General features: G+C 32.1%; 1 protein-coding gene across 3 annotated transcripts in view; it reads right to left on the bottom strand.

The window, feature by feature from the left end:
* Positions 1–15,947, bottom strand: part of LOC114332985 (farnesol dehydrogenase) — a 72,849-nt gene extending 56,902 nt beyond the window's left edge. The window contains exons 1-4 of one of the 3 annotated variants that reach the window (XM_050651317.1): positions 15,659–15,947; positions 12,391–12,852; positions 7,195–7,341; positions 4,178–4,324 (exon numbers count right to left, since the gene is read on the bottom strand). In XM_050651317.1, coding sequence (XP_050507274.1) covers positions 4,283–4,324; positions 7,195–7,341; positions 12,391–12,852; positions 15,659–15,766 — 759 coding nt within the window. In that variant the 5' untranslated portion in view covers positions 15,767–15,947 and the 3' untranslated portion in view covers positions 4,178–4,282. Of the gene's footprint in view, positions 1–4,177; positions 4,325–7,194; positions 7,342–12,390; positions 12,853–15,658 lie in introns of those variants that run through there. The other 2 variants (XM_050651318.1, XM_028282791.2) reach the window with 2 other exon arrangements.
* Between the last annotated feature and the right edge of the window lie 465 nt (positions 15,948–16,412).

Below are 16,412 nucleotides of genomic sequence, written 5' to 3'. Positions count from 1 at the left end.
TTAATTCAAACCCTGTATAAATAATTATGTTAATTAACAATAAAAAACAGAGCATCATTACATATGCTTTCCTGACGAGAACCAAAGAGTTCGAAATGGTCCATAGAAAGATGGTAATGATCTCTGAATCGAAATTAAATATAATGCCTTTTATCTACCTACGGTTTTACTCACGTATCGAGTACTAGGAAGCAGATTTGTTGATCTTTACCTCGGTGAATTGATATGTTGTGGAGTGCAACTATGTAGACTCCCCATGTCTCTACATTCATCACCCTTTTCCTTGCAATTTTTAGAAGGATGGGAATAGGTATAAGAGAGAATCTGTTTCCGAACTAAGAAATCCAAAGATTTATTGTTTTTAAACATTTATTTGTTTAAAGATGGAGTCTTTTGGGTTTCGACATTTTGTTAATTATGTTAATGTTTATATTAGTGAATGCAAAATTGCATAGCCTTTCGATTGAGCTATCACACGGCACCTATTCTCATTTAAAAAAACTCATCGATTACGTCATAACGCCACTAGTCGTCAGTCTAGATGACGTCACTAGTATGATATATATACCAAAAAATTAGAATTTAAAAATAAAAATCGACCTATTTCCTATTTCAGGAATTATCTCCAGAGACGCCTATTCTCGAGAAAATGGATTTAAGCCAACTCAAACGTTCTCACTGTATTTGTTTATAAGCCAAAAAATTGTTTATAACTTTAAAACAGTCCTGAGGCCGCTTAGATAATCCGATTTTAATTCTGTAAAGTGTATTAGATAGGAAGAGAACCTCTTTATATGTAAAAAAAATTAGCAAACTCTAAATGGTCTCCTTTTTCTTCAGAAAGTTTTTAAAAAATTTGAACTTTTTTAAAAATATTTAGATTCCAAAATTATTCTGCAAAATCTATCAGGTCGATTTTAATAAAATTTGTTGAACGATTTAAGTATGTTGTAAGAATTTTCTAAGCGAATTATCAAAGTTCAACCAAAGTGGTTGAAAAACATTGAATAAAAACAGGCTTATTTTGCTCCCTTATTTTGTATTTATTGCTATTTTGCAGAAAGGGTAATAATTTAAGTCATTTTTAACCTATCGTTTATCATACAAAATTCAATTACCTATGTTTATTTTATTTCTCTACGACTTTGTTCCAAAATAAATCGTTTTAAAGTTATAATCGAAGAAAGTAGAAAAAATCGATGTTTTTCGAAATTTTTAAATACTTTTTTTTCGTGGGGCCCCATCCAATGAATGTGCCACGGGCCTCAGATGGTATGGTTACGCCACTGAAAACTGAGGTGATAAATGAAGAGATTATCCATGCGACATTGGTTATCAATTTGGTACTGATAGAAAAAACAAGAAATGAATGTTAAATTTTTTACATAAATGTAAAGCTATGATACATTTTCCCAAAACTTTGAGGGTAAAAATGTAATATATGGTAGGGGAGCCCAAGCGGCGATTTTTGCAGTTACTCGAGCGCATAAGATTATTATATGGGGAGAAACCTGGTACCCTACAGATGTATGGTTGAAGCGAAGATCGGTGGGATATGTGCATTTTATCAATGAAATTCGATATTTTTAAGATATTCCAGAAGCCGCTACAGATAAAGTGTTTTAACAACCTATTAATCATTCAGAATTACTCGACGGATATCAGTACAGTTAAAATAATTAAGACGATAACCAGACAATAATGATTTAATGAGTGAAATTTAGTTTTTTTACTTTAATGACAACAAAAAGCAAGCCCATTAGCAGAACCCAATTAAAAATTATTTTGCACATCATATTTTAAACATTATTTGGTTGAAAAATCTCATTTTTGTTGGCAAAAAAGTATATTAATTTGTTTGGACTAAATTACAGTTGTGTTTATCTTAAAAAGGATATGTTACTATCAACATTCACACAGTGTTGCCAAACTGAATTTTGTTATTTTTGGTGTAATTATTTTCCACGGATCTCCGAGGGTACAGTACCTCTACCATATATAGGCGCTTAACACAGGGCAGCTAAACTGTGGACAGCGATGCAGGAATTTGGATTTCCAAAAAAACTAGTCAGTTTGATATGGATGTGTATGGAATGGAAAAGATGTGAGGTGAAAGTTGGACAACAATACTAGAAGACATTAGAAATTAATAATGGACTAAAACAGAAAGATGCACTTTCACCAAAACTCTTCAACTTAGCTCTGGAACACATAAGCAAAAGTGCAAGAATCGAAAAACCGACTACAGTATTTCCTCGAGAAAAACCAAACTTAGGCCCAAACCAGACGAGCCACTCTGCAGCGCTACTCTGTGGATCCACAAAGCAGCTTCCGATGATTTACCGTTGGTTCTTATGTGAAGTGGACGTCGCACCCCAGACGAGCGACTGTGGCCAGCCACAGTCGCCTAGCCTCACTGCTAGTGGCGTCCACTAGTGGCAAACGCCATTCAGATGGACCACTTTTGTAGCTGCCGCAGATGTTTAGGAGAATTTATGGGGTGAGCACCTAAAATGAATTTCAATTCGGAACGGTTTTTGATTGAAGTGCAAAACAGACCGGATATATGTGATACAAGAACCCGAGGGCATATTTATAGTACATTAAAAGAAAAAACGTGGGACGTCATCTTTGAATTATTTGTTTCTGATTTTAAAGAAGTTAGCCCTATCGAAAAGAATAAATCCCATAAGCAATGTTTTCTCTATTTATACAGGGTGTTTCATTAATAATTGTCCATATAGTAACTTGAGAAACCTTGGCACAAAATACGAAGATTTAACCTAAAACACTTAAATAAAATGTGGTTCCTTACTGAGTTACAGGGTGTTTTATCTAAAAATTTAAAAACTATTTTTGCTCAGCATTTTAAAACTATTCGACGTATCCTTTTCATACTTGGCAGGAAGTATAGGTGCTGTACAAACTACTAAATTATGTTAAACAAACGTTTCTGTCTATTACCAGGGGCGTACGACGGGGGAAAGTGAATGGTTGACCCTTTCCAAATTCTACGCCACTGGCGGAATACTTTCTATGAAAATAATATACTCTTCATTCGTAACCATAAAGTCATTAGTTTTCGAGATCTTTGAAGTTAAAAAGGAAACGACACGGTTACTTTGATTAATGTATTTTATCGCTTCATTTTTAATTTGAAATATCTCGAAAACTAATCATTTTATCGTTACGAAAGAAGAGTATATTATTTAATGAAAGGTACTGGAAAACCAAAAAATTACACTAAAATAGCAATTTCGTCAGTGGCGTAGAATTTGGGAAGGGTCAACCAACCACTATCCCCTGTCGTACGCCTCTGGTAGTAGCTAGGAACGTTTATTTATCTTAATTTAGTAGGTTGTGCAGTACCTACACTTTCTGTTAAGTATGATAAGGATACGCCCAATAGTTTAAAGTACTGGGTGCAAATAATTTTTAAATTTTAATAATATGAATCATATAAATTTATCAAAATAACTGTGCCGTTTCATATTTAACTTCAAATATCTCGAAAACTAATGACTTTATCGTTACCAATAAAGAGTATATTATTTACGTAAAAAGTATTGGAGCATATAAAAATGGCACTAAAATAGTAATTCCTCCGATGCCGTAGAATTTGAGAAGGGTCAACCAGTCATTATCCCCTGTCGTACGCCTCTGGTAGTAGCTAGAAACGTTTGTTTATCATAATTTAGTAGGGTGTACAGTATTCGCACTTTCTACCAAGTATGAAAAGGATACGTCGAACAGTTTTAAAATGCTGAGCAAAAATAGTTTTTAAATTTTTAAATAAAACACCCTGTAACTCAGTAAGGAACCACATTTTATTTAAGTGTTTTAGGTTAAATCTTCGTATTTTGTGCTAAGGTTTCTCCAGTTACTATATGGACAATTATTAATGAAACACCCTGTATTTACATTGTATTATACATTGGATGCATTTGAACTGAACAAAACAAATACTTACAATCTTGTTTGTTTATTTATGTTAAATAGTGGGGTCCCATCCTAGGTCAAAAAATCGCTAGCTATCGGCGCTAGAAAATCGCCTGTTTCAGCCACTCTGTGGATTCACAGAGTAGCGCTGCAGAGTGGCCGGTCTGGTTTGGCCCTAAGATTTACAATTTTTTTTCGGCGATTTTCTACATTTTAATAAAGGTTGCTTTAAATAGAATAAGTAGAAACACGTTTATTAAATATTTAACACATATAACAATATATTCACATTATTTATACTAGATATTCCAAGCAGCTTGATTGATACTTCTTTAAGAATATTTTAAAAAACTTCCCCCTGAGGTTTGATGATAATGTCATGGACCTAGAAAAATATTGTTTAATTAATTATCACATTATATCTTTAAATTTTAACGAAATAAATAATTATAAGTATTGTAGTTTATAACCTTTGCATTTTTATATTTAACTTTAGTACAAATTGCTTGTATTCAAGAGACTATGTGCAAAGGACATAATGCACCTTGAAAACCATATGGCAATATCTGCAATTTTTTCATGAAATGACCTTTGAATGCAGTCTAATAGGAAAAAAAATCTATTTTGAATGCTATATCGCAGCATCTGCAATGAATTTTAAGTTCGGCACCAGAAAGATACGTTCCTATGGCCTTTGTCAAAAATCGATTCCTTTTTTTATACCATCAGGCATTATCTGCAGTTGATGCTCTCCGGTTCTAAAATTGGAACAAAAACTCAAATCTATATGGCAATATGTGCAAAATGTGACCCACGCTCGTAAAATAAAAGCAAGATGTACTGAGGAAAAATGCTTTGAATGCAACAAAACATAGAGTGTGTAAGCACAATTTCATTGCAACACTGGAAATAAGCGACAAGACTATAACAAATTAATATACAACGTCGTACTGCAGATGGGTTTATCCCAAAAGAAAAGCGAGGAACTCATAAGAATGGAAAAAGAATCAACGAAGTCGTGAAACAAAACATAATGATTTACATCGAGTCCATTCCTAGAGTGGAATCTCGCTACCTAAGGAAACAAACTACCAGATAATTCGTCAGCGATGACAAAACTGTTGCTGATATTCATCGCGAATATATCAAATTTTGCAAAGAAAAAGGTTTGGTGTTCGGAAATTACGATACGATGATGACCATATTTCACCCTGGCTGTTTAAATCAATATATTAGCACATTATTTTTCTTTTTGAATAAATTAAATAATATACCTACGGTAATAGAAGAATTGAGTTATCTTTGAATATAAATTGGTATATCTTATTGAAGTTATACTTCTTTAGGCACGAGAGTGAATGTTTATATTCCCGGGCGCATGCGCACACCGGCAGTATGGTATTAGTCGCTAAAACGTTATACGGGATCTGATTGGGTGTTAAATATGGAGATTATCTATAAACAAACGTTGTGTATATTAGTTTTTATTATTGTGATGGCAGAGAAAAAAGCAAGTTTATAATTGTAGTGACTTTTTAAATAATTTTTAAAATCGACAAGTACGTAATCATTGTAAATGTTTGAGTATCCTAATAAAAAATAATAAAACATAGGTACCTACCATTTGGAAAATTTAAAATGAGCCTACCCCCAAAATAGTACGTAATGCTTGATTTACATATTTTAATTACCATCAAAATTTCTACCAATATTTACCTAATATTTTGTTATTCCACAAAATATTCCTTTAGTTCCACAAAAATCAAAATAATTTAATTAAATTCATATAAGTAAACAACTGTCAAAAGTTTATGGTGTAAACGTTCAGTTGGTGAATATTCCCACATGACAGATACGCGAAGGTGGCGCAATGGGAAAGCCTTTTAATTTTCGATCGGCGGGATCGGCGGGAAGCGGGTTAGATCCCCATGCAAGTAGGGTTTTTTTATTTTTTTTATACATTTTATGATTGTAAGTATATTATTATATAATTTTTTTCAGAAAATACGTATTTAGTTAAAATTTTTAGCAACAATTATTGTTCAGAAATCATTACTTTGTGGCATTTTTCAATATGTTTGTGTGTGTTTTATTCTTTTATTTTTGAAGTTATACTTCTTTACCGGCGATAGAGGGTGATTTTTTTATATGTTAAAACCTATCAGCCCGTCGCATGCGCATTATAACTTTGTTCTGATTGGATGTTCAAATGACATGTCAAAAATTATCCGATATGGCAGCTGTGGTTTGGAGGTAAAGGTAAAGGTAAACAAATGTATAATATATTAGTTTTATTGTTGTGAGGACAGAAACAAAAAAGTTTATAATATTGTAGTGACTTTTAAATAGTTTTTAAAAGCAACAGGTACGTAATAATTGTTAATGTATCATGGGTATAAACCTACCTATTTGATCTGCCAAAATACATAGTATGTAATACTTTTATTTATATAATTTGATTAACATCAAAATTTCTATCAATATTCACCTAATATATTGTTTTTTTACTCTATGTTTTGTTGTATTTTTTCAGTTCTAAATCATTTCAATTCAAAATTAAAATAATTTGATCAATTTTCAAAATATCAAAATATCACAAGTTTAATCCGTTTAGTTAGTCGATCTTCGTAAATAATGACACATAGTGTCTGTGGCTAAGCGGAGAAGGCGAATGAATTCCAATACCAACCGCTCTTATCAGCGCTGATTCGAGTCCCAATAGAAACTTTCTTTTTTGTTTTTTTTTAATACATTTTATGATTGTAAGCATATTTATTATATAATTGTATTTTCAGAAAATACGTATTTAGTTAAAAAAATTTTCGACAATTAATGTTCAGACATCATTTGTGGCTTGTTTAATGTGTTTGTGTGTGTTTTATTCTTTTATTATTTTAATTTTTGGCACTGTTCTAATAAAAATGTTTGAGAAGTAGTTAGTATAAATTAGTTTAATATTTAAACAAAATATAAATAAAAAGTATATTAATTTCGTTTAAATCATATAATAGAAGTATAACTTCTTACGTGCGTACAAAATACACACACATTCTTTTTTTTTAATTTTTTGTATTGTTTTAATAAAAATTTTTGGAAAGTAGTAAGTATTAAAATTAGTTTAATATTAAAATAAATATAAATAAGCTGTTTAAAGTATATTGATTTCGTTGAAATCATATAATAGAAGTATAACTTCTTACGTGCGTACAAAGTACACACATTCTTTTTTTTTTAAATAATTATTATTGTTATTACCTGTACATGTTGTGGTGTGGAAAGGACGTATGAAATAGCATCAGCTATGTCTTCAGATTTTAACATTGCGTCTTTAATGAGGGCAAATGCATCGGATTTTTTGGTATCGGATATTAGTTCTGTATCAACTACACCAGGACTTATACTCTAAAACATAATAAGAATTTAAAATCTTACATAACATGTAAAAAAACTGATATTTTCCTAAAATGTACCTACGAGGATTGATGCACAGATGAGGTTCCCATTAATGCACATAATGAGTTTTTTTTAGTATTGCACAATGACTCTCTGTCATGATTGTTGTCCCGGGTTCCATGAAATGAATTAACAGTATCTCCTTATGACATTTTGCAATGCTACAAGTTTTAAATTGTTGCTCATAGTCTTCCGAAATTTTTGATAATGCTTCCTTAATCTGATTATAACCTTTAACTAGTTCTTTTGCGGCATCACCTCCATAATCATCTACTAGCATTTGCTCTTTTAGGAACAATAATATTTTTGCCATGGTCTGCGTTGCTGTCGCTTAAAGACGCAGCTTTTAAACATTCTGTTAACAAGTTGTATATTATGTAGAGGAAGTGACAAATTACATATAGTTAGTTCTGCTAAGTGGCAGTTGCAGCTTTTGAAACTAAATTTAGAGATTGGGCGACACAAGAAATCTACAACTCCAAGATATTAAGGTACGTATCCATACGTGGGTGCTCCGTGCTCGGTGTAGCAGCTCCACATAGTGGATACGTTGATGCTCGCCCAACGGCGCTCACCCTCTTTGATTCAACCGGTTTGCAGGTTACATATAGGGGAGCGCATGCCGTATCCATTTGAGCAGCTACACCGAGCACGGAGCATCCACGTATGGATACGTACCTTTTTGTTCTATAATTTCAGCCTGAACCCAATTTTATTTTCCACTGATAACTGACGCATTAACATAGGACGGTCTCCTGCAGTTTTTCAAATCGATATCATGTTCTTGCAAAAATGTCATTAGAGAATTAAATATATCTTCTACTTTTGGCAAAAATATGGTAAACCTTTCAAAAGGAGTGAAATCTTCTATGTAACGAAATATCACAGTTAATCGATTGGTATGAACTGAATAATAGTTTGACTTCTTAATCCTTGAAACTATTTCAATTAATACGTTTTGACCCATCGGTGTACAATTTCCTCACATATGGTAGATGAACGATAGTTGACATGTCCGCTTCCAGGATTTGAATATTTATTAATATGGTGCTTCAAAAATTGATCATATTCAGCTAATAACTGGAGTATTCCCAAATAATTTTCATTTTTCTGATGAACTCAATAACTCATTTTCGTTGCGAAATGGTAAATCTCGTTCACAAATAAACTTTATAACACTAAAATTAGTCTTTGAGTATTTTCCAATAATTCTTTATTGCTTCGGCCTGTTTTGCTATTTTAGTATCAATACGCCCAATTCTTTCGTGTGCTTTAGACATCCATGAGCCTACTATCTGCATGTTTCCAATCATTCCTCTGTGGCTAAAATGTGTACGAAAGTACGAACACTAGATAAGAATTTACAAACGAAGCAATACACTCACCCGGTGAAAGGTGAAAAACATAACCATGAACAATGTATTATATTATCACTCCTACGCTCCTTCATTTTATACTTGCCATACATTGTCGATGTCGAATTCCTGTATCTCCTGCCAATATCTGTTTAAATGAACCTCTTATGTTTGGGGCTTTGTGGGGGCCCCCAAAATGTGGGGGCCCCGGGCAGCTGCCCAGCCTGCCCCCCTTAAATCCGGCCCTGGTCTGAACTTTTTTACGACTGGTAGCACCATGGTTTGGATCTTCGTTTGGTTCTTGGAGTAAAATGAAACACCCACGTTGCATCTTCCTAGCAATAGAGTCCAAAATCCTTCCATATATTTTTAGAACTTTTTAAAAACCTGGCGAGGATAGTCAAAGCGTTTCTCCTTATATTCTCATTAGTCTGTAGAGATTATCGGAGAATAGGCAATTTTTGGGAAAAGTTATTTACCAGCAATTTTATTGCTGGAATCGAATCTTATGATTGTATATATTAATAATATAGGTATGCAAAGTCGGCAGATAGTATGCTACTTTTTTTACAAACAAAACGGCGCCCGAAAATCGTTTTTTTTTCCCAATTTTTGCTCTATAACTCCAAAGATTTTAACGTTACACCAAAAACACTCAAAATAAAATTCACCCTAATTAAATTCTGCATAGAGACGTGTTTTTCCCGATTTACTTCGACGAAAATTTTCACGGAAATTTTTTTTTCCAACAAAATCTTTAAGTTTCAACTAAAATTTTAGATAAGTACTTGTTTATCAATAATTAAATAACTTGGTAATATAAAAGCCCTTTTCGTATAGATTACAATTCCAGAAGCTGATGGAAATTTAATGAACAGTTTAGCAACAATTGAAATGTTAATTAAAAATTTACGGTCGCTATAATAACGACAATAATCATGATACATAAAAATAACTATGATTTTTGTATAAAGAAATACTGTACCTATCTAACGTACTTTACAAAATTGAAATTGGACTTTTTAAGCGGCCTTAGGAATATTTTAAAATTATAAATAATTTTTTGGCTTATAAACAAATAGAATATTTTGTAAAATATTAAATTAAATTAAATCATGAAAACGGTATTGGCATAAAAACGGCAGGACGTTTCTTTTAAAAGAAAAAGCGTCTAATTGTGATGAGTGGTTCCTGAGATACAACCGGTCAAAATTGACCGGCATTTACGGCAAAGAGATAAACAATAGGATCATAATATTTGAACCATCACCTTTTTGTTTTGTCCTCTTTCTCCACACCAATTTTCATATCTTTAAATACTCATAACATATATTATTATAATAAAAACTATCGATATTACGAATGAAACTTGTCAAAAATAGCAAAATTCCAATCAAAAATTATGTTGAAGAAAATGCAATCTCAAAGTTCAAAATCGGTATACATTAAAAAAAATGCATTTTCTCGGCTTCCCAGACAGCAATTTTTTTCATCCTTTTTTTGTTCCCAAGTAACTCGAGTAGAGCCATCTAACTAACGCATTAATAAATGCCAAACTTGTTTTTGTTTTGTTATAATAAATTAATTTTATTTATTATAACAAAAATTTTAATTTGTTTAAATATAGATTGTTTAAATAATTATACAGCTTTCAAATGAGAATATTTGTGTTTTTAACGCTAAAAGCTACACCTGTTTTTTATCTAAGTCTAAGTCTAATTTTATCTAAAAAAAGTCTAAAACTGGAAAACATATGTAGTTTTCTTTTCTTATAAATAAATTAATCTACTATAACAACACAAAACCAAGTTTGACATTTAATAATCCGTTAATTAGATGGCTCTACTCGAGTTACTTGGGAACAAAAAAGAATGAAGAAAATTGCTCCACGGTAAGCTGAGAAAATGCATTTTTTTAACATATACCGATTTTGAACTTTTGAGATTACATTTTCTCCAACCTAATTTTTGATTGGAATTTTGCTATTTTTGGCAATTTTCACTCGTAATATCGATAGTTTTTATTAGAATAATATTTGTTATGAGTATTTTAAAGATATAAAAATTGGTGAGAAGAAAGAAGACAAAAACAAAAAGGTGATGGTTTGAAAATTATGATCCTGTTGTTTATATCTTTGCCGCAAATGCCGATCAACTTTGACCGGTTGTATCTCAGGAACCACTAAACACAATCAGACGTTTTTTCTTTTATAAGAAACGTTCTGCCATTTTTTTTTCAATACCGTTTTCATGATTAATTTAATTTATTATTTTCCGAGATAATCTATTTGTTTACAAGCCAAAAAATTGTTTATAATTTTAAAATATTCCTGAGGCCGCTTTAATAGTCCAATTTCAATTTTGTAAAGTACATAAGATAGATACAGTGTCTTTTTATACAAAAATTATAGTTATTCTTATGTATCATAATTATTGTGGTTATTATAGCGACTGAAAATTTTTAATTAGCATTTCAATTGTTGCTAAACTGTTCATTCAATTTCCATTGGCTGCTGGAATTATATTCTATACGAAAAGAGCTTTTATATTACCAAGTGATTTAATTATTGATAAACAATTACTGATCTAAAATTTTAGTTGAAAATTAAAGATTTTGTTGGAAAAACCCGCATTTTCCGGGGAAAATTTTCGTCAAAGCAAATCGGGAAAAACACGTCTCTATGCAGAATTTAATTACGGTGAATTTTAATTCGGGTGTTTTTGGTGTAAAAATAAAATCTTTGGAGTTATAGAATAAAAATTGAGAAAAACAGGATTTTCGGGCACCATTTTGTTTATAGAAAAAGTAGCGCACTATCTGCGGACTTTGCATACCTATATTAATAATATATACAATCATAAGATTCAATACAATCAATAAAAGATACAATCAATAAAATTGCTGGTAAATAAATTTTCCCTGTATTTTACTAATTAGCCCAGAGTACACGTCAATAGCCACGGTACGCATCTAAACATTCCGTGTATGTATTTGGAACCTAGGAATTTTCTATGGGTTCGTTGCAGCACGCGGTCATATTTTAACCAATAGGCGGCGAGGTCCCAAACGCATATACGGAATGTTATTCGGTTCCAAATTCATATACGGAATGTTAAATATTCGTACACCGAAAAAGATAAGTTTTTATTAGAGTCTGTTAAAAGGAGATTAATTTTAAAATACTTATGTATTATTAAATAAAAATAAAACAATTATAGTATTTGGAATGTTATTTGGTGCGAAATTCATATACGGTATGTTAAATATTCGTAGAACAAAAAGACGATTTTTATTAAAGCCAATTAAAATGAGACTGGTTTTTAATAGTATATTATGCAACGAGCATTTAATGATGGTCATTATGAAGCGAGTATAAGGGATACGAAACGAGCCGCCTAGCGACGAGTTTCGTATAGAGTACGAGCTTCATAATGATAATTAAATGCAAGTTGTTTACACGATTGTTTCTATGATCATTCACAAAAAAATATATTCAAATTTATTAATTTTGTAACGCAAACAAATTAAGTAGCAGAGACGTATTATGGAAATAGCTAAGGGAGACTTATGTTCAGCAGTGCACGCGTATAGGTTGATGAAGATGATGATGATGATGATGACTTTAATAAAATAATTTACTAACCGTGACTCTTATTTTGGATTTCCGTGCATTTAGTTCGTGTCTTAATGTTTCCGTTAAAGCAGTTATTCCATGTTTGGTTGCTGGATAGACATTTACGTTAGGAATATTAAGTACAGTGTGACCGACAATGCTGTTAATATGAATAATATATCCATCGATATTATTCTTTTGCATAATATCAATTGCCTCTCTTGTTGCTATACACAACGCTATAAGGTTAACATCGATAGTGGCTCTCCATGCTGCTGTATCACCACCTATTAGACCAGTTTTGTGATGGCATCCAGCATTATTTACTAGGATTGATACAGGACCTACATTTGCTGAAGTCCATTTGAAGAGTCCTTTGATGTCTTCTTCTTTGGTGACGTCTGCTTTCACTGCGTACAGCTTGCCTTTTTTGCCTTGAAGTTTTTGTGCTAAAGCGTCCAAGTTTTCTTTTCTTCTAGCTGCGCCCACTACCTGTAATTGTTTACTTAGTATTAGTATAATAGTTCATTCGTCCATGAAATTAAAATTAGATCAACAAACAGGAGATAAGAGAGCGCATCGGAAAAACTAGATCTACCTTCAACCTGATGGGGGCATTTTTTCAACGTTTCTTTTGGTATATAAATAAGGGTGCTGCGATGATACGTCTTCTCTATTCTGTTTTATAGTTGAATCGTGGACCTTGAACGAATATATGTATGTGTAGAAGATTGAAAGAAGATTATGAATGAAGAATAGCCGAGAGGTATTGACCACCATCAAATCTCGAAAGCTACAGTACTTCGGATACATTATACGAAATGATTACAGATATGCCCTCCAACAAACTATCCTGCAAGGCAAAATATTTGGAAAGCGGTGTCCAGGAACAAAAATAACATCCTGGTTAAAGAACCTAAGAACCTGGTTCCACACAATATCTTTGCTGCTTTTCTATACTGATTCAAACAAGAAAAACATTGGCATGATGATCATCAATATTCGTAACGGATATGCACACCAAGAAGAAGGCATAATTTATCGTACGTCAGCTAATACAAAAATCAATAGAGAGAGTTTGGCAAACCATCTTTTGTTTCTTTGTTAACCATATCAAAGAATTTGACAGGGCTCTAATATACTTCAACTACGATTCCAAACAATTACACTTTAAAATATCAAATTTACAATATATAAGGTCACCGAGATACCATAATAACTAACATACATCAACTAAAAAATATTATTTTCGTTCAATAAACACTTCCTTTATTATGCCGCTCTTCTTTTTCTGTGATCATTAATCTAATATCCTTTTGTAATATCATAAAACAATTCAAAATAAGTATGTGGATGAACCACGATACAGGAAATAGGCAATGGAAGAAAATATCGACATGTAGTCAGTCCTCTTTCAATGTAAAATGTGTGGGTACATGAGACAAATACATACTGTAAAAACAATATTGAGCTCAGAGAAAACGTAAATTCATAACAAGAGAATTGTTGATTCTTATCTTATCTCTTCTAACAAGAGAATTGTTTCTTGATACAAAATACTGGTTTCTCCACCAGGAAATTCTTCGTCTTTCTATGGATCGATCTTTTACCCTTAATTTTACCTTGCATTATGAGCCTTCATATCTCATATTTCGCACCTCCAGTAATGTGGCCTAAATATTCCAGCTTTCTTGTTTTATGTTCTTTATGACCTCGCAATCTTTGTGTAGCCTTCTTAATATCTCTGCCTTTGTAACTTCTTGGATCCATGATATTTTCAAAATACTTTTATAGCACCACATCTCAAATGCTTCCAACATCCTTATATGATCCACTTTTAGTGTCGAGCTTTCTATTCCATACAACAAAGTCGAGAACACCTAGCTCTTATCCTCAGTTCCAAAGGAAGATCTCGATTAGCAAACATTTTTTTTTTATTTTTAGAACAATAGCCAGAAACAAATAATTTCCTTTCTAATATGGGAAGAAGAACAAAGTATAATATACTCTGGGAAGTCAGTGAAGTACCGTAGGCATCTAAACATTTCGTATATGTATTTGGCACCTAGGAGTTTTCTATTGGTTCCTTGCGGCACACGGCCATATTTCAACCAATAGGCCATATTTCAACAAAATATTTTAAAATCAGTCTTCTTTAACTGAGTTAATAAAAAGTCGTCTTTTTTAGTTTATGAAAACATTCCGCATATGAATTTCGCACCAAATAACATTCCAAATACTATGATTATTGTTTTATTTTTATTTAATATTACATTCAAGTATTTTAAAATCAATATCCTTTTAATCGACTCTAATAAAAAGTTGTTTTTTTCCGTCTACGAATATTTAACATTCCGTATATGAATTTCGCACCGAATAACATTCCGTATACGTGAATGGCACCTCGCCGCCTATTGGTTGAAATATGACCGCATGCCGCAAGGAACCAATAGAAAACTCCTAGGTGCCAAATACATATTATACGAAATGTTTAGATGCGTACCGTAGACACCAAATACAGCAAAAGTTAAGATGTACTCTGCAATAATAGTCACCCAATAAAAATAATAACTGTCCATTTCCTTGAAGGAGTAGGAGAGGAAGATCAACGAAGACATGAAAGAGATGGTCAGATGAGACATATATGTGAAAAAAAAATATGTGATTATCGATACGTTTATCGAAATGCTCCGTCTGGTCGACTCTTCTTTATGAAGTTGAAGCGTGGACCCTTAAAACTTAAACCGTAAATAAATTGGAGGCACTTGAAATGTGGATCTACCGGAGAATCCTCAAAATTTCATGGACATGAAATGATTTCAGTGATGATTTTAAAGAACGGGAACTTTTCAACACAGTGAAAGTTAGAAAAAGATCATACCTAGGCCACATACTGAAAAATAATAAGCACCAATATACTCAACTAATATTGAAAGGAAAGATTAGGGGAAAAGGACGAGAAAGAAAAAGACTATCGTAGCTAAAAAACATTCGAGTATGGACAGGACTAGATGTTGAACAGGTAATAAGAACAGCTGAATAGAGACAAAAAGTTTGCAATATTAGTAGCCAACCTCCAATGAGGAGAGGGCACTTTAAGCATAAGAAGAAGAATATGATAAAGGCAACCTTTGCCACATAGGCATAAATACCAAAAAATTACGATGATGAATGAGAAAAAAAAGGATAATATTGAATATTTCAAAAAATATAGTGACATCAAATTTAAATCATATACGTTAAGCACTATGGTCAATAAAACAAGTGATTGTTTTAATAAAATATAAATAATTCTTACCAAAAGTCCTTTCTCAACCAAAAGTTCTGCAACTGCTGTCCCTATTCCAGAACTAGCCCCTGTAACAATGGCTACTTTGCCTACCCATCTGTCCATAGAAAGAACCATCGCGGATTTTTTAACCAAACAGAGTCACACGTCTAGCTACTTATTTATCTCTATTCCGAATACCAATCAAAAAAATATAATCTTGTTTTCGATTACCTAATACATCCAACATGATGGCCATGGAAAATTAAATACCTATCTAAAATAATCTCTAATATTAAAATAATTGCCAGCAGGTAAAAAGCAAAAGCAACATTTGTTGGGAATTCAGATAAGCTAATTTATAATGTCTATAATTTGTAATAGACCAGGGCGCATCTGTAAAAATATTAGTACATTTGGACGTTGAGAGGTGACTCAAATTTTTTTGCAGACATTGCTTGAAAATAACTCGAATAATAATATTTGAGTTATCCTCCCTCTCAAAAAGGTCCGGAACATTGTTTAAATAATCAAAATGTCAAAAAATGAAGGAAAAATTCGATTTTTTTTTGTTCGTTTTTTGATAATAACTTTAAAAGTATTAATTTCCGAGAAAAGTTGTACTGACATAAAAGTTGCACAATCAAATTTCCTACAATATAGAATTGGTTTAAAATTTAAAAAATAGTCACCCTTGTTGCAAAATAGCAATAATTGCAAAAAAAAACATACAAAAACAAGTATTCGCGTTTTACGTTTTTCAACCATTTATGGTACACTTAGG

Source organism: Diabrotica virgifera, chromosome 5 (assembly GCF_917563875.1).
Source record: "Diabrotica virgifera virgifera chromosome 5, PGI_DIABVI_V3a".
Taxonomy (NCBI): domain Eukaryota; kingdom Metazoa; phylum Arthropoda; class Insecta; order Coleoptera; family Chrysomelidae; genus Diabrotica; species Diabrotica virgifera.
The sequence above is the reverse complement of the archived record's forward strand: the minus strand, read 5'-3'. Positions and strand labels throughout refer to the sequence as shown.